Source organism: Orycteropus afer, unplaced genomic scaffold (assembly GCF_000298275.1).
Source record: "Orycteropus afer afer isolate SDZICR_OR568_19922 unplaced genomic scaffold, OryAfe1.0 scaffold00094, whole genome shotgun sequence".
Lineage (NCBI taxonomy): Eukaryota > Metazoa > Chordata > Mammalia > Tubulidentata > Orycteropodidae > Orycteropus > Orycteropus afer.
In genome coordinates, this window is record NW_006921681.1 from 2,244,124 (window position 1) to 2,263,593 (window position 19,470).

The 19,470-nt window shown below is 43.4% G+C and overlaps 1 protein-coding gene across 1 annotated transcript in view; it reads left to right on the plus strand.

Annotated features, from left to right (window-relative positions):
- The window catches only part of CAMTA1 (calmodulin binding transcription activator 1), a 1,273,846-nt gene that overhangs the window by 383,984 nt on the left and 870,392 nt on the right, over positions 1-19,470 (plus strand). The window contains exon 4 of the mRNA XM_042781184.1: positions 11,617-11,684. Within this exon, the coding sequence (XP_042637118.1) occupies positions 11,617-11,684 (68 nt within the window). The remainder of the gene's footprint in view (positions 1-11,616; positions 11,685-19,470) is intronic.

The window sequence follows — 19,470 nt, forward strand, 5'->3', positions numbered from 1 at the left end:
TTCAGGTATGGCACTTATTGTGAGGCTGGTGCTGGACCAGGCAGTGTTACAGTTGTACAAAGGGTCACTGTGAGTTGGAGCCAACTCGACAGCACCTAACAACAACAACAGCAACAACGTGCTTTTTGGGTTGTGATTGGCTACTAACTTACAGGTTGGTGATTTGGGCCCACAAAGTAGCTTTGGGGAAGAAAGGGCCTGGTGATCTGTTTCTGTAAAAATTACAACCAAGAAAACTATGTGGTTCTACTCTGTCACATTTGGGATTACCGTGAGTGGGGGCCAACTAGAAGGCAGGTAACAACAACAATATACTTTTCAGCATGTGTTCTAGGATGACACATCAGTAGGTTCTGAATGATTCTTATATGACTCAGGGTCCAGTCATGAGACAGAAACTGCATTCATTATTTGAACAGGGGAAATTTAATATAGAGAATTGCAGAAAGTGGTTAACTGTTATTATTATTATTATTAGGTGCCGTCTAGTCAGTTCCAATTCATAGCAACCCCACATACAACAGAATGAAACACTGCCTAGTCCTTTGCCATCCTCAGAATTGTTGCTGTTTGAGCCCATTGTTATAGCTACTGTGTCAATCCATCTTGTTGAGGGTCTTCCTCTTTTTTACTGACCCTCTACTTTACTAAGCATGATGTCCTTCTCCAGGATACCCCTTCCGACAACATGTCCAAAGTTTGTGAGATGAAGTGTCACCATCCTCACTGCCAAGGAATACTGAATATTCCATGGACTACCAGAAGAATGAACCAATCTGTCTTCTGGTAGTCCATGGAATATTCAGTATTCTTTTTCAGTAACATGATTCAAATGCATCAATTCTTCTTCAGTCTACCTTATTCATTGTCCAACTTTCACGTGCATATAAGATGATTGAAAATACCATGGCTTGGGTCAGGTGTACCTTAGTCCTCGAGGTGACATCTTTGTTCTTTAATGTTTTGAAGAGGTCTTTTGTGGCAGATTTGCCCAATGCAATATGTTGTTTCATTTCTTGACTGCTGTTTCCATGAGTATTGATTATGGAGCCAAGTAAAATGAATTCCTTGATAACTTAATATTTTCTGCATTTACTGTGATTTTGCTTATTGGTACAGTTGTGAGGATTTTCATTTCCTTTACATTGAGGTATAATCCATACTGAAGGCTGTAACCTTGATCTTCATCAGTATTAACTACTAATAGGGATAAAAGAGGATTAAGGGTTCCAGAAGTATCAGGTACAAAAAAAAAGATCAGCTACTCCCTCTAGGCTGAGGAGGAATGGATAATGAATAAACCAAGACTAGAAGTAGTCTAGTCCACAGTAGGCTGATGTTTAGGCCATTTTGAAGAGGACATGGCTACAATGGGTACAAGCTTCCTACTGGGGAAATGGGCTGGAGTCGGTCTGTAGAGGTGACTCACTGATGCTAGAGATGTCACGAGGCTACAGCTGGTCCGTGGATGCAGTCTGTCATAGTCTTTGTGTAGGGGTATACCGGAACTGGTCTGAAGCAGTCTGTCAGTGGAGGGAGTGTGGCCTGAGGGCACTGGTACTCATCTGTGTGGCCAATGGGCTACCACTCTGAATAGTAATGATAATGATAATTACAGAGGACAGAAACTGGGAGGGATGTGTCTTCCTGCCCTACCATCTTGTAGGATCACTTCATTACTCTCTGTTGATGAAGTTTAATGTTCTGCCAAGCTGGCAAAGGTGAACTGTTCACAGAGTTCACTTGCAGCATCACAAAGCAGGACAAAGAAGGGTTAAGTTAGAGCTAACAGATAATACATTGACAAGTGTTACAATGCTGAGGTAAATGTTGGACCAATCTTGGGTTCAGCTTAATCAGCAAATGTAGATGTATTGAGGGACAATAAGTATTCTGGTTTAAATACTTCTCTTTTAAAATATATTACTCTAAAATATATTTCTTTCTGGGTAACCTGTATTGGTTCATAGCCTTACTATCTGCCCAGTTGCCAATGCCAGAGTAGGAGCCCCAGAGTCAAGTACCTACAGTCCAAGCAGATCTTGCCAGTGAAGACAGCCAGGTAGGTGGAGGTGGTAGCCATCTGGAGAACTCAGACCCCTCTGAAGGGGGCAGCTGCTTCTCAGCTCCAACTAGTAGCTGCTCAGCAGGAACATGAGCCCAGAGTTGCCAGACCATTTCATTTTTCAAGAGAAGTTGGACTCTTCATTTTTTAATTTTCAAATGTTGACAAATAATTCAAATGAAAACCAAAAACTGTGTGGACCAAGAAAGCACATCTCTGGCTAGAGTCAGCTCCTGGGTGCCCGGTTTTTGACCTCCGCTTCAGAGGCATCCTTTTTGCCTCCCTCTTCCTCATTTTCTTCAGCCAGTTGGTTTTCAAGCCCCATTTATTTCACTTTTGAAGAAAATCCAGGCTGGTTCCATCCTCCCCCTTCCCACTGTCGCAGTTCAGGATCTCTTTGTCCCTTCCTTGGGTTGTAATCACAGTCTCCAGTCAGTATTTGCACTCTCAGCCATGCTGCCCTCAAAGTGGTGCTTCGAAAGCACAACTCATTTTGTATATCTCCTCTGCTTGAAAACCTTTGATGGCTCCCCATGGCTCTTCTGAACAAAACCCCATTCTCCTGGAATTCTAATCCCTCCAGTTTGGAGCCTTCTTACCTTTCCAGCTTTGGGCTCTGCCATTCTTCTCCAAGCCCTTTGTTGTTATGTGCTGTCGAGTCAGACATGACTCATGGTGACCCCTCTGTGGGTTTCCGAGGCAGTATCGCTACGGAAGTAGATTGCCCTTCAGACTCTGTTATTGTTGTTAAGCTGCTGTTAAGTTGGTCCTGGACTCATGGAAACCTGCACAATGAAATAAAACACAACGGGATGAAATGCTCACTGGTCCTGCACCATCCCCATGATTGGCTGTGCCTCAGACAGTTGTGATCCACAGGGTTTTTATTGGCTGATTTTCAGAAGTAGATCATCAGACTTCTTCCTAATTATGTCTTACTCTGGAAGCTCCCCTGAAGCCTGTTCAACATCATAGCAACACATAGCTTCCACTGACAGATGAGTGGTAGCTGCACTTGAGGTCCATTGCTGGGAGTTGAACATGAATCTCCTACATGGAAAGTGAGAATTCCAACACTGAACCAGCACTGTTCCCATTCTGCAGACTCTAGCTACTTCAGATTGCTCAATTTCCTGAATATATTTGCTTTTCCCACTTTCCTGCTTTTGCATATGCCGTTTCCTTTGTATAATGCCTTTACCATTTACCTGTCTGCCTGGAAAATTACTCATTCTTCAAGACCAGGTTAAATGTTCACTTGTTGGTGAATCCTTCCCTGCTTTTCTCCTCTGTGATCTTGTAAGACATTGCTCATGCTGCTAATTCAACACTCATCATCTGTTTTGCAGTTGACACAATAGCCCTTGATCCTGCAGCCCTGTCTTTCCAGTTGTATTTGAGGATAAGGACCATTTCATGTACCATTAAGGCCTGGCACAGTGCCTGCTGAGGGGCTCTGGTGTCACAGTAGTTAAAGCATTCAGCTGCTAACCAAAAGGTCAGCAGTTTGAACCCACGAATTACTCTGAAGGAGAAAGATGAGCAGTCTGCTTCCATAAAGATTTACGAACTTGGAAACTCTATGGGGCAATTCTACTCTGTCCTATAAGGTTGCTATGAGTTGGAATTGACTTGATGGCAGTGAATTTTTTTTAAATAGTGACTGCCATATAGTATGTACTCAATAATTTATCGAAGGGTTGAACCAATGAGTGGATAAATGAATGAAAGAATGAGTGATTTGCCTGTTCACTGAGTCTGTCTGAATACTTTTATGACCGCTCAAGGTTTCTTTGCCAATTGGTACTTGGAGCATCATGGGACTCTTTTACCATGTCTAAATAATAGACAGCCAACCGGGCCAGGCTTTAGTTCAGATGTTTAGGCTATTAGGAATTCATTTTGAATTGCTATTTACTATTTTGTGGAAAGTTCCACAGACACCCTTGGAGATCTTCACCTCCCTCATAAACAGTTAGAGTAGAGCTATGCTCCAACCTGTAGAAATAAAGCGTACGAGCCATTATTCTCTATGCTAGTTGCTTGCACCCTAAGAGTTGGTCATTGGGAAAGCATGATTTGGGATATTGGTTTTGCCTTGGGAGTGGAGACCCAGAAGATCCTGTGCAGGGTCTTGGCCCAGCCAACTGGGTTCTCAGAAAGTACAGTAGTGGACAGGGACGGGAACGTTAGGGCATGGGGATTGTACTGTTGGGTTCAGGGTTGGAGTGCTTGTCCTAGAGGGAACCCACAAGCTTTCTACATGGGGTGACCTGGAGGGAGCCACTGGGGGAGACTTAGAATGGTTATTTATTTATTTTATTTTAAAAATTAAGGCCAATTATTTTTTTGTAAAATGCAGGGAGTGGTGGATTCTGGGAAAAATTGTTGTCACTGTAAACATGTTGGTTAGAAGTCATTAATATGACATTCACACATCCCTAATAAAGTACATAACACAGAGATCTGGCACCATTGAAATACCCAGAGGACATTAAGTATGAGTCTTAAAACCAAGAGTATTAGAAACAAGATATTTTTACTTCTCATTTGGGAGTAATATAATTGCATTTTGTGGCTCTAGCAGATGCTGGGGCCAGCTGCTAGGAGAGTGTGAGCTTTTTTTTCTCCCCTTAGCTTTGGTCCCTTACAGATAAAACCCTTGTGCAGAACTCTCGTAAAAAGCAAACTTTTAAAAAATATCCTTTGGTTGACAAAGATCTGTTTTTGTATACAAAATATCTGAGATTGTGTATTTTTATTACTTGGACTCAGGAGAATAAAGAACAAAAACTATTTTGGGGTGGTTTAATTTGTTATGACAAACCCTAAAATCACCCCAAGTGACTTTTTCCTCTCCTATCATTGGACCCATCTCTTGAAGGCAGATGGGGGTGGACTATCTGAAGGAGATCAGATGGAAGACCTGGGATGGACTCCTGTCCTTTCTCTGGGAGCTACTAGAGGGAAAGTTGTTGGAGGGGAAGCTAATTTCTCTGGCTGGACTATTCCATGGTGTTGAAAGATACAGTGTCTTTTGTGGGAGTTGCTTTCTGGATGGGAATGGAAGTAACAGAGAACCTGGCTTGAGAGGCCAAGGTTAATTCAGTCCCTCTGAGAATTCCATCATTGCCATTGATGTCAAGTTGGCTCCAACTCATGCTGACCTCATGTACAACAGAACAAAGTGTTGCCCAGTCCTGTGCCATCTTCACAATTATTGGTGTGTTTGAATGTAACTGTGTCACTGCCACTGTGTCTTTTGAGTCTGCTCCAAGCTGAGGAGCTCATCTTCCAGAATGGTATCAGACAGTATTCTGTTATGATCCATAGGGTTTTCATTGGCTAATTGTTGGAAGGAGATTGCCAAGGCTTTCTTCCTAGTCTGTCTTAGTCTGGAAGCTCCACTGAAACCTGTCCATCATGGGTCAACCTGCTGGTTTTTGAAATAGTGGTTGCATAGCCTCCAGCCTCACAGCAACACGCAAGCCACCACAGTACAACAAACTGACAGACAAGTGGAGAATGCCATATGTCACCCTAAATAGGTGCAAACCTCCCCACACACCAGGGCAAGACACGAGCTCTTCACCTCTGAGATGGGCTGATGGTAAAATGAACCCTGCTCTCAGAGGCAGTGTTTGGTCCAGGTGTATTCTTCTTCCATATTTGGGGCTTGAGGTCAGTCACCATGCATGTGGAGGGCAGCCAGTGGCATTAGAGTGTGGTGTCCTTTGACTCAAGGTGACATGTCATGTTTTGTAGACTCACATGATATCCATGTCTAGAACTGTGTTAATGCAGCAGCCACAGGTGGCTATTGAGGACTGGACATGTGGCTCATTGAGACTGAGGTGGGATGCAAGTGGAAAATATATCTTGGATTTTGAAAACTCAGTACAAAAAAAGAATACAAAATACCTCATGGCTAATTTTTTGAATTACTGCAACGATAATATTTTGGCTATGTTGGGTTAAAATATAAAATTTGTTACTAAAGTTAATTTCTTAAAATTAATTTCCTATTTCTTTATACTTTTTGAAATTGTGGCTGCTAGAAATTTAAAATTAAACACACAGCTGGCATTTGTAGTTCACTCATCTTTCTGTTGGACGACACTGTTGGTTCACAGATTGGCCAAACTGAATGGGGAGCAGTTAGCAGGACATTCCCATGGCACTTCTTCACATAGGATGTCGAGCCTTAATGGTATCTGCACATTGATCTGTCCATTCCCTTCCCCACCACACACCTGCAGGAGGGGGTGTTTGGGGGAGCTCTTTCTGCTTGCATCATTTAGAAGAGAACTTTGCCTTTAGTCATTTAACCTTTCACTTTACCATCAGCCCATCTCAGAGGTGAAGAGCTCGTGTCTTGTCCTGCTGTGTGGGGAGGTTTGCACCTATTTAGGGTGACATATGGCATTCTCCACTTGTCTTTCACTGTGTCAACAGTTGTCTTTGAATACAAGACACAGCCTGGGCTCTTCAGTGATGTAAGGGTTGAGCCTTGGACCCTTCTCTGGCACTGGAGAATCGGCAAGGGAAAAACATTCTATATAAAAATATGGAAGAGAGGGCACTGGGCACTAGGAGTCCAGAATGGCATAATGTCTGGTGCTGCTATAACAGAAATACCACATGTGGGTGGCTTTAGAGAATAGAAATTTATTTTCTCACAGCTTAGGAGGCTAGAAGTCCAAATTCAGGGTGTGGCTTAGGGGAAGGTCCTTCTTTGTCTACTTCAGTTTCTATAGTCTTGGGGTCCTTGGGGATCCCCACATGACATCTGTGTTCCTCCTTTGTGCTTGCTTATCTCTATGTCATTAAACACAGGTTAAAAACCAAATAAATAAATAAATAAAACACCCCAACAAACTCAAACCCATTGCAGTCATTTTAATTCTGACTCATAGTGGCCCTATAAACAAACAAACAAACAAACAAACAAAAAACTTACTGTCATTGAGTCAGATCCAACTCCTAGCGACCCCTCCTTGGGTTTCCAAGGTGAAATCACTATGGAAGTAGATTGCCCAATCTTCCTTCTGAGGAGTGGCTGATGGGTTTGAACAGCCAGGCTTCTGGTTAGCAGTCAAGTGCCTTAGGCACTATTAAAACTGCCCTGCAGGACTTCCAAGGCTATAATCTTTGTAATCTTACTGGAGATGATTCAAAAATGGTTGCAGGAGTATAATGACAAAAAACTTCCAGAAATGCAAGCTGGATTCAGAAGAGGACATGGAATAAGGGATATCATTGCTGATGTCAAATGGATCTTGGCTCAAAGCAAAGAATACCAGAAGGATGTTTACTTGTGTTTTATTGACTGTGCAAAAGCATTTGATTGTGTGGATCATAACAAATTGTGGATAACAGTGAGAAGAATGGGAATTCCAGAACACTTAATTGTACTCATGAGGAACCTGTACATAGATCAGGAGGTTGTCATTCAAACGGAACAAGGGGATACTGCATGGTTTAAAATCAAGAAGGGAGTGCGTCAGGGTTGTATCCTTTCCCTATACTTATTTAATCTATATGCTGAGCAAATAATCTGAGAAGCTGGACTATATGAAGAAGAACGTGGCATTAGGATTGGAGCAAGAATCACTAACAACCTGTGATATGCTTATGACACAACTTTGCTTGCTGAAAGTGAGGATGACTTGAAGTACTTAGTGATGAAGATTGAAGAATACAGTCTGCAGTATGGATTACATCTGGATATAAAGAAAGCAAAAATCCTCACAACTGGTCCTATAAGCAAATTATGATAAATGGAGAAAAGATTGAAATTGTCAAAGACTACACATTGCTTGGTTCTACAATCGTCGCCAATAGAAGTAGCATTCAGGACATCAGACGATGTATAGCACTGGGCAAATTGGCTGCAAAGGACCTCTTTCAAGTGCTGAAGAGCAAAGATGTCTACTTGAGGACTAAGGTGCACCTGACACAAGTCACGGTATTTTCAATCGCCTCATATGCATGTGAGAGTGGACAATGAATAAGGAAGACTGAAGAAGAGATGACGCTTTTGAGCTGTGGGGTGTTGGCAGAGTACTGAAAGTACCATGGACTGCTAAAAGAACTAACAGTTCTGTCCTGGAGGAAGTGCAGCCAGAATGCTCCTTGGAGGTGAGAAGGACCAGACTTTGACTCACATACTTTGGTCATATTGTCAGAAGGGACCATTCCCTGGAGATGGATGTCATGCCTGGTAAGGTGGAGGGTTGACGAAAGAGGGGAAGGCCCTCAATGAGATGGATTGACACGGTGGCACTGGCGATGGGCTCAAGTATAGCAGGGATTGTGGAACTGGCTCAGGACTGGGTAGTGTTTCATTCTGCTGTGCATGGGGTGGCTATAAGTGGGGGATGACTCGACAGCACCTAACAACAACAACAGTCTTTGCAGAAGCAGACTGCCACATCTTTCTCCTGCAGAGTGGCTAGTGGTTTTGAACTGCAGTCCTTTTGGTTAGCAGGTGAGCACTTAACTACTACACCATGAGGGGTCCTTAAAGACATAGATTACTGCTCTCTTTATATCTCAAAAGCAATTAGGTTTAAGACACACCCTACACTGATATGGTCTCATTAACCCAACAAAGGAAACCCTATTCTCAAATGAGATTACATCCCAAGCAAGGGATAGGTAGGGGTATGTAGGGATTAGGACTCCAACACATAATTGAGGGGCACACAATTCAATCCATGATATATGGCCATTGCTGAGAATGTTTAAAAGGTGTGAATTCTTCCCTCTGATGTCAGATGGCAGGGAAGAAGCGCCAGAGGTGGGCCATGAATGGGGCCTGTTGTGTGGGCAGAATTAGAGTCTGTGTGCTGAGGTGAGAGAAACAAGAACAACCCTCTCACCCACCAGTCCCGGGCGATGACCTCTGTGGTGACCCCTGGGCCTGGCTGCCCTATAGCTGACTCACTTCTGAGATGAGCTTTGCAGTCTTCCTCCAAATCAGCTTAGGGACTGAAAGGCCCAGGCTGTCAGGCAAGTGGATGGTGAGTGACAGCAATGCCAAGTGCAGGAACTGTGCTGTCGTCCCCTGGCCCCTCCTGCTGTGGCCAGGCTAGTGCGCAGAGCAGGATCCACCTGCCTTCCTGGTCTGCAGGATGAAACCTGATGCCAAGCAGCTCATAAAGTGATCTGTAGGATTCGACTGCAGCTTGTTCTCCGAGTCCCTGCCACACACAGACATTGTACCTTGGCGGCAGTTTTTCTATTTGAACGTCCAAAGGACAAACTAAACACTTAAAATCTGCAAGCTGGACAGTCTTTGCTTTGGAGCCTGCAGTGAATTCCTTCATTGTGACAGTCACATTGTCCTTCTCAGCATTGATGTAGTATTTAGGATTCAGGAAGAAAGAGGGCTAGGGGAACCAGAGTGCTAGAGAAGGCTGTGGCTGTGTGAGCGTGGCCTTTGGGGTTCAGAGTCTTTCTTTATCCAGCACCACACCCAGCCGGATGTCCATGCTTAGTTCTTGCTCCAGCATTCTGTGCTAGACTTGAGTTTGAGAGGCAATAAGAGCCTCTATATCTTTATATAAAGATATAAAGAGTAAAGAAGGCTGGCGGTTCAAACCCACCAGCCACTCCTCGGAAGGAAGGTTGGGCAGTCTACTTCTGTAGTGATACTGCCTTGGCAACCCAAGGAGGGGTCCTATGAGTCGGGGCCGACTTGACGGCACATAACAACAACAACAAGAGCGTAAGGAAGACCATGCATGCCCTGTGAGTTAGGAGCCCTTGGTCTTGGCTTGGCTCAGCCACAAACACCCTCATCTCAGGCAAACCTTCTTTTCCAGTCATCAGTTTTCTTCTCCATTAAAAGGAGATTAAAAGAGAAACTTAGGGGACAGTGAGTCTAAGTCAGTGATGGTGGAACAATTCAATGAAAGATGGTGAGAGTGTTTGCACAACTTGAAGAATATAATCAATGCCAACAAGTTGTACATGGAGAAATTGTTGAAATGGTATATGACTGTGTATATTTTCACCAGTTAAAAAAAAAAAAAAAAGATGAACCAGATCTCCAAGCCCTTGGTTGGCAGACCTTAGAGAAGGAGTTTTCAAAGGAGAAGAACTAGAACATGAAGAGGCCCAGGGATGAGAGGACACAATGTGCTGATTGATCAGCTTATTTCATAGTTTCTTTAATTGTGGTCAACAGTAGGAACTTGGCAACAGGCAGCCTGTTTTTACTGTAAGTTTCTGCTTTCCAGGCTCTTGGCAAAGGGCCCAGGCTTCTGGAAGGAGGTGGCTTGGGCTGTGTTGGTTACCAATCACTGGCTACCTCGTGCTAGTGGCCATGTTCCCTGGTTATGTGAGAACTTGATCTCCATCTGGGCCTTGTGATCTTCCTATCAGATGGCATGGGTAGTATTTCTTACTTTAACTTTCCCTACTTATCTGATTTGAGTGGTAGTCTTTTCCTTTTCCTTGAGGTCAAGTTTAGTATCTAGACACAGGGGTCAGCTCCAAGGTATCCAGAGATGGCTGAGATGGCTGACAGCAGAGAAGAGCTATGAGCCCCTAGGTGTTAGACTGATGCCATTCCAAGGAGCCCTCTAGGAATCTGGCTGTGCAGAGAGTCAAGACTGAGGCCTCATCTCTGCATTTTCCTGATAGTCAAGGGCAACAGCTCTGTGTTGTATCATCACCAAGATCAAGAGACACGTGTACTCGCCCAATCTTAATTTAACTTACAGTCCCTGCCAATTTCGTGTTAGCAGATCTGCTTGGAGCTGGAAGTAATGGGCCATATCATGCCTCAGAGCTGGAGCAATGACTTATGTTGATGTCACCCACTGGCTTTTTATGGAAATTATTAATAAATCAGTAATTCTATCTGCAGTGATGTTGTTGTGTTTATAAATATTTAATTTACCTTCAGGTGCCCACATTTTCTCCATCTTTGCCTTAAACTCTGCTGACATTGCTTTTCTTTCCGAAGAGTCATTCAATAGATTCTGCTATCAGTAGTGGGAAAGGTTAACTTATTTCTCAGTTTCTCTCTCTCTTTTTGGAATATGACTTTATCTTCTCTTTTTAATCTTTGTGTGATTTTGCTCTGGGGGTTGGAAATCAAGCTGGGAGAATGCGACGTCTCTTGTGACAGTGATGAAAGATTCGTCCAGCTTCAGAAGAAGGAGACCCAACTTTCCAATTATGACCTTGTCTAAGTAGAGACCTGTTGTTGGCATGTTTTTTTTTCCTTCCTCAAATTAATGACATTTAGAATCTGAGATGGTGTCTGATGTTTTCCTCCCACAGAGAAATATTTTTGTCCTTGCCACAGACTTATCTTTTGAAACCCAAGGCTTTGATTATTGTTATATGGCAGGTTGAATGGAAAGGACGTAAGAAAATCAAAATAGAAACAGAGTCCGAGTCGGGTATTTCTCAGCAGAGCTGGAACGCCAGCCTTGGGAAGGAGGATGGCAGCTGAGAACAACAAAAACTTTCTTGCCTCTCAGGATCCAATGTGAGCTAATTGTTATTATTATCTTTTTATTCTTCTGTTTCAGGAAATTGCAGCTTATTTAATAACATTTGAGAAACACGAAGAATGGCTAACCACATCCCCTAAGACAAGGTAATGTCCCAGATCTTGCAGTTTTTCAAATATGAACAGTCGATTGATTGATTTCCATTGATTTCCTGATTTGGCCAGTGGATACATGGTCAATAACTTAAAAATGCCATGTTGTGCTTGCTGGCTCATGACGTTGAGGTCTCATTAATTGACCCAAGCCTGTGGCTATGAATGTGATCAGATGGATTAAAGGCAGTGGCACTGCGGTCGTACAAGTTTGAGCTTTGTGGTATAACTCCTGGAACATTTAGCTCAGTGATTTAATAGCTAATTCTTCACACAGGTGCTTGGGAGCGTGGCAGGCAGGAATGTCAGTGGGTGTTTATCTTGGGAAAGTGCTCACCTACCATCAGTGTTTTCTAGAAACACACACACACACAATTTTTAAAAAGGAGACTAGCTTAACTGCCCACATTTATCTCAAAATGTTTTAAAAATGGAAGTTCAAGTTATTCTTTATTGGTGATAAAAAGATCCTCCCTCCATCAGAAGCAATGGATGAGCTTCCAGTTTATTATGCATTTAACATCCTTGAACTTACAAACTGCCGCAAACTAATGTCTCTCACCACTTGGGAATAGAGAAAATTAGCTAAAATATAGCTGACCTTTGTTCTGCCAGTGTAATTGATGCCATTATTTTGTTAAGAATCACAAAGTTTGAATTAGAGCTTATTTTAAAGGCAGCCTCTTTTTTCCTCCCCAGTTTTTAAGTTTTTGTTTTTGGTAGGTTACATTGTACCAAAACCAAACCCAATCCACTGACTTTGAATTGATTCTTACTCACAGGGACCCTATAGGACAGGGTAGAACTGCCCCATAGAGTTTCCAAGGCTATACATCTTTATGGAAGCAAGCTGCCTCATCTTTCTCCCATAGAGTGGCTGGTAGGTTTGAACTGCTAACCTCTTGGTTAACAGCTGAATACTTTAATCACTGTACCACTATAGCTCCTTGTTACATTCTAGAGCCTGGAAAATGTGTGGCTACTCTCTTCCATTTAGTGTGACTTTTCTATGAGTAGAGACAGGATCAAGTGTTTATTAGTTTGAAGGGTGTTGTTAGTTGGGGTGCAACTTATAGCATGCTTGGTCTGTGGGTTTGAATTGAAGAGGTGAAATGCCCAGTCTGTTTTGCTTTGGTCAGAAGCACCAAAGTCTTGGAAATTGTTAAGTAGGACCAAAGAAAGGGGAAGAGGTGTGTCCTTTGCCCCCTTGGCAGTTACCTTGACCATCCTCTCTGAGCCAAGGAGGAAAGAGGTCTTTGTGTTCTAGAAGGTTTATTTACTCATTCTAGAAGAAAAAGGTCCCTTGGTTAGGCTTAGGTTTTTGCTGGTTAACATTCATTTTGGAGGAGATGGAAAATATTGAGGAAAAGGAGATTAGTTACTGAGATTTTTCACTCCCTATTTCTTTCTCTCAGAAAAATAGAGGTTGTCTTCCCCTTTTTTGGCAACACCCAGGTGGAGCTCTAATTTACTGACCTTTCAGTCTAAGACCTTGAAGAGAAGCTTCTTCAGGATGTCCTCAACACTCAGCCTTCTGGGACCTTGATTTCCTTTGCTAAAAAATGAAATGGTTTGTATTAGTCAGCTTTTCCTGTGATAATACTATGTAAGAAAGAATCTCAAAACATTTATAACTTTCATTTCCTGCTTATGGGTCAGTGGTTGGGCTGTGGCTTTGGCTTGGGCTCAGGAGTGCTCTGTGTGTCTTTTTGTTCTAGGATCCAGGCTGAAGAAGCCACCATTATTTGGGGCACCTGATTCTCATTGTAAAGGGAAGGGGCTTACAAGTTCAAGGCAGTCTATAGAGCGTAATTAAAACTCCTGGTTGGATGTGGCATCATATGCCACACCCCTTCACATTTCACTGGCCAAAGAAAGACCTATGGGCAAGTCCAATATGACATTTTTTTCATAGAGTGAGCGGGAGCCGGTTGGGAGTAGAGTGTGAACGGTAATATAATCTGCTATTTGGTGAGTACGGTCATATCACAGACTGTGGAAAGCTTGGCACATTTATCTCTTCTTTCTTCCAAGGGCATCTTTTTCTAGGGCAGCAGTTCTCCAACTTGAGAGTGCATCAGAATTTCCTGGAGGGCGTGTTAAAATGCAGATTGTTGGACTCCACCCCCAGAGTTTCAGAGTCACTAGGTCTGGGCCAGGGCCTGGGAATGTGTTATTTTTAACAAGTTCCCAGATGATGCGATGCTCCTGGCCTGGGTCCTCATTTGAAGAACCATTGCTCTAGTTTCTCTGGGGAGAAAGGCTTGTCTGATTTCTGCTTTTCTGCTATTTCCTGACTCCCAATGGTGACTCTCATCTCAAGCAGCCTCCAGACTCTTTATGCGCCCTTTAGTCCTTAGCGAAATACTCTCCTGAAATGGAATTGGAAGGAAAGAGCTTCTTTTTAGTCAGAGAGTAAGATTCACTACAGTGTGTCCTGGGCCAGACGCCCGATACCTGATGTGCAGCTGTTTGCTTTACTTCTGTCACTCTGAGTACAGGACAGAAGAACACCCCGAGGGGGGTTTTACCTCGTGTTTCAGCTTTGGGAATGTTGGTGTCCATTAAGAAGTGAATGTCACTCATAATCATGCTTGACTTTTTAAAATATAAATAGGGCCAAGAGACATCCCATCCTGAAGCACAAGGGCATGGGTGACAGAAGAGAAGGAATGTGGGCCTTGAATATTGAGAGGTGTGTGTTGAGCCCTGGCTCTGTCATTAAGTAGCTTTGTGATGTTAAGAAGCTCACTTTGTTGTTGTTATTAGTTGCTGTTGAGTCAGCTTGGACACATGGTGAAGGGAATGTTGCCCAGTCCTGTACAGTCTTCATGATAATGCTTAATGTATGTCATCTTCACGTATGTTTAAACTCACTGTTGCAGCCACTGTGTATTTTGAGCGCCTTCCAACCTAGGAGATTAATCTTCCAGCACTTTGCTGGACAATGTTCTGTTGTGATCCATAGGATTGTCATTGGCTGTTGTTGTTTGTTGTTGTAATATGCCATCAAGTCGATTTCAACTCATAGCAACCCCTTCTTGGGTTTCCGAGGAGTATCACTACGGAAGTAGATTGCCCCATCTTCCTTCCGAGGAGTGGCTGGTGGGTTTGAACTGCCAGCCTTCTGGTTAGCAGTGAAATGCCTTAGGCATTATGCCACCAGAGCTCCTTGTCATTGACTAGTTTTTGGAAATAGATCACTAGGCATTTCTTTCTAGTCTGTCTTAGTCTGGAAGCTCCAGTGAGACCTATTGAGCATGGATGACCTTGCTGGTATTTGAAATACCTGTGGCATAGCTTCCAGCATTCTAGCAACATGCAAGCCACCGGTCCGACAAACTGACCAATGGGTGGTAGCCCTTTTAAAGCCTCCCTCACTTCTTCAGGTATACATGGAATTGATGTTGACCCCACTGAGTCAGGATTAAATGAGATAATGTTTGTGATCCTGCTTTGTGTGCTTGAAGGTCTATAATAATGCATAGGGTTGTCACCCTTCCTCTTGTCTGCAAGGATTGGTGCCTGGACTTGCCAGAGGATTTGTCCTCAGGAAGCCAAAATGTCTGCAGGTTTTAGAAGGGTGAATTTCCTTCCTAAAGGCAGGAGGTAAAGACAGAACGTTTCCTATTAGTATTATAATATCCACTCCCGTGTTTACACTTGAAAGCTTCTTGTCCCAGGAGGAGGAAAAGTTGCTGTGGTTGTTCAAGGACCTTCCTAAATTAGTTGTTGAGTTGAGTTTGGATCCCCCCACCCATCTCTAGTATTGAAATTAATTGGTGCAGTTAACTGCTGAGTTCATACAAACCGGCCTCCTGGTATTAAGGCATTAATGACACCAATACACTGCTGAATGAGAAGGCAATACCGCTTCTGTTTGCTGCTGCCGCCACTGCTAATTTCATTTTAGAAAATTAATAAAAATGAATTGCACCACTGACATTTATAGAGTTTCCTAATAAAATGATACATTGTTTGTGTGGTGGAATCCCTATTAAATTAATTGTTGTAATCAGTTCGCATATAGATGTTGGTATAGGAGCTGCAGAGGGACCCATGACTTGTCTGGTGGCTTGCTGATGGCTGGGGGTTATAAATATAGCCCTTGCTCAGACACTGCCCTAATTACAGGGAGGGCCCAGGGAGCCCTGCTCACCTGTTTCATAATGAGGTATGCTACCAGGAGGCTCCCAGGGCTGGGGGCCTCGGGGGTGGCCGGTGTCTCCACAGGGCTGAATGCAGACTGTTGAGACAGCCTGTATTGTATCCTCAGCAACTGGGCCCTTCTCGAAATGGCAGTTTGAAAAATCGCCCTTCAGGAAGTCTTTAGTTGGCACTTGCTGTGTGCTCAGCACTATAATAATATCATTCGGAGGCCCTGGGGAGTTCCACACTCCCCACCTCCTCCAGGTGAATCTGGAATCTTGGTATTCACAACTTCCTGCAGCCTAGGTTGTTCTTTTCTCCTCCTTCCGACCTTTATGCAGGTGTCACTTTCTCTGTGAGGGCTTCCTTGACCACAAGATATAAAATAACATCCCTCTAATCCTCTTTTTCTTATTTTATGTTTCTCTAGAACACTTATCAAGGAACACTAGTGACAAAACGGTTAAGCTCCCAGCTGCCAATTGAGAAGTGATGATTTGAACCCACTCAGCGGTTCCGTGGGTGAAAGACTTGCTCTTGTAAAGATTACAGCCAAGAAAACTGTGTGAGGCAGTTCCATTCTGTCCTATGGGGTTACTGAGTCAGAACTGACACCACTGTGTATGCCAGTCAGAATCTATGTACTATGTATTTCATCTGCTTATTCATTTAAATTATTTATTAAATAATTAAATTAAATAACAGTAAATAATAGTATCCCACTCCCTTTCCCCAAAGGAGTGAGATTTTTAGTTTGGCTTGTTCCCAGCATGTTCTGACACCAAGAATAGTGCTGGGCACAAAATAAGCCCTCCATATATACTTGTCAAATGAATGAGAAGGAGGTAGGAAATGTGATTTATGTTGTGAAGAGAGAAAAAAGCCAGTTGCCATTGTAGCCATTTCTGCCTAGCATTCTGCCTAGGCGACTCCTGTGTGTCACAGCAGAACTCTGCTCTATGGGGTTTCTAATGGTTGACTTTTCAGAAATAGGTTGCCAAGCCTTTCTTCCAAGGTGCCTTGAGATAGATTGGCACCACCAACCTTTTGGTTAGCAGAGAAATGCTTTAACTCTTTTGTACCACCCAAGGTAGACCTTGGTTTATGACTATTTTATTTTCTCTCACACCTCTATGCTCAAATCAAAAAACCAAACTTATTGCTGTTGGGTCAGTTCTGACTCATGGAGATCTCCTGTGTTACAGAGAACTGTGCTTGAGCCCTGGTAGCATAGTGCCTAAGGCACTTGACTGCTAACCAGAAGGCTGGCGGTTCAAACCCACCAGCCACTCCTCGGAAGGAAGATTGGGGAATCTACTTCTGTAGTGATACTACCTCGGAAACCCAAGGAGGGGTCACTATGAATCGGGTCCGATTCGACAGCAAATCACAGCAACAATCTTATATAAACTGTAGATTCTGATTCAGTAGATCTGGGGTGGAAAGGTACCTAAAGCATCCCTCTGCTGGAAGCATAGCTGCCATGTGTCAGCTTCCTGGGCTGCTCTCCTGACCTGGACTTAGCCTCCTGGTCACAGAGATATACCCCAACCCTCTTGGGAGAGGCAACTTATTCCATAGGGCAGGGCGCAGAGACATGCAGAATACAGGCAGGCGGGCTGCAAAATTCAGCAATCCCAACAATTTCTTTCACCTCCCCTGGGAAACAGGTTCACCTTCCCTGGAATCTGGGGACAGGCCAAACTCAAGATGGCATCGGTGCTTTCCCAGGAATCCTGCTTATACCAGTTAGAAGGAGGCTGGAAAATGCTATCAATTATCTAATTAAATAATGAGATTTGTATAGATAATACCTTCTCACTGAAGCACTAAAGGTCTAGTAACAGAATTGTCCTATAATGAACACTAAATGCTTCTTTGTCAATAGGCAGTAAAACAGCCAGGTAGAAGGAGGTCTGGAAGGAAAGGAGAAGAAAAGTGAGAACTTTGAAGGAAACTCAAGTGAAAGGTTAGCAGTTCAAGTCCATTCATAAGTACTTTGGAAGAAAGGCCTGGTGATCTGCTTCTGGAAAGATTACAGGCAGGAAAACCCTCTGGAGCAGTTCCAGTTTGCAACACATGGGATCACCATGAGTCAGAATCTAGTGTGACAGCTACCACCTAGTTCTCGTGGCTTGTCTGGTATTTCACAGTCCACCCTTCCTGTTCCTTGACTCTATCGTCCCTGGGTCTTTTCCCTCCCGCAGTGGTGGGCAAGCCCTGCATCAGTATTTGATCTGCTCTTTCTTGACACGTTCTTCCTCCAAGAACTCCCCTGATTCCACAGTTTGACTATTAAGTCCCTGTGGATGATTCCTCAAGTCTGTCATGCTGTCTTGGGCACTTCATTTGCCCTCTAGTGCTGTGTCTCCAGCTGCTTTTTGAATATGTGTTCACCTAGATATCATGCTATTACCTCAACCTTATCATCCTTTTCTTCCTTGTACCCTTCACTCCCTCCCTGTGAGGGAGTCATCTTCTGACTTCCCTGATTCTCTGAAGAGCCACCTCATTTTTAAAGACATCAAGGCTCACACCTTGTACTTCTCTTTCTTGTTTGTCCCCTGGATCTAATTAGTCACTAGTTCTGCTAGTGTTTCAAAATGCAGTTCACATCTTTTTTTTTTTTTTTCTTGTGTGTGATCCTCTGGTTTCAGCACTGACTGCCTATAACATGGCTGGATTATTGCAATAGCTCCAAACCATGCTCCCCTCTCTAGTCTGGACTCTTTTCCCCCCAGTTAGTCTTCCTAAAATACTCCTTTTATAATATCATTGTTCTGTTTGAAAACCTTAAAGACTTCCTATGAGATACAGTCCAACTCTTTAGTGTGGTCTTTGAGGTTATCTATTTCAACTCACCTTTTCATTTTATCTTGCCAACTCTGCACCTCAAAGTATCTGCTACGGCTGCCCTCAAGTCCTGACTCATGGTGACCCCAGGTGCAACCATATGAAACATTGGTCCTGTACCATCCTCATGGTTGGTTGCAAATAGAATATGATCCATAGGTTTTCATTGGCTGATTTTTGGAAATAGATCACCAGGCCTTTCTTCCTAGTCCATCTTAGTCTGGAAGCTCCACTGAATCCTGTTCAGCATCATGTTGTTAGGTGCTGTTGAGTTGGCTCCAACTCATAGTAACCCCCATATAACAGAACAAAACACTGCCCAGTCCTGGTCATCCTCATAATCCTTGCTATGCTTTCCCCATCATCTCAGCCACTGTGTCAGTCCATCTCACTGAGGGTCTTCCGCTTTTTTGCTGACCCTCTACTTTACCAAGCATGGTATCCTTCTCCAGGGACTGGCTGCTTCTGACAACATGACCAAAATAGGTGATATGAAGTCTGGCCATTCTCTCTTCTAAAGAACATTCCAGCTGCACTTCTTCCAGGACAGATTTGTTCATTCTTCTGGCAGTCCATGGTCTTTTCAGTATTCTTCATCAACACCACAATTCAAAGGCATCAACTCTTCTGCACTCTTCCTTATTCATTGTCCAGTTTTCACATGGATATGGTGCTATTGGAGATACTATGACTTGGGTCAGTCTTACCTTGGTATTCAAAGTGACATCTTTACTCCTTCACACTTTAAAGAGACCTTTTGCAGCATATCTGCGCAGTG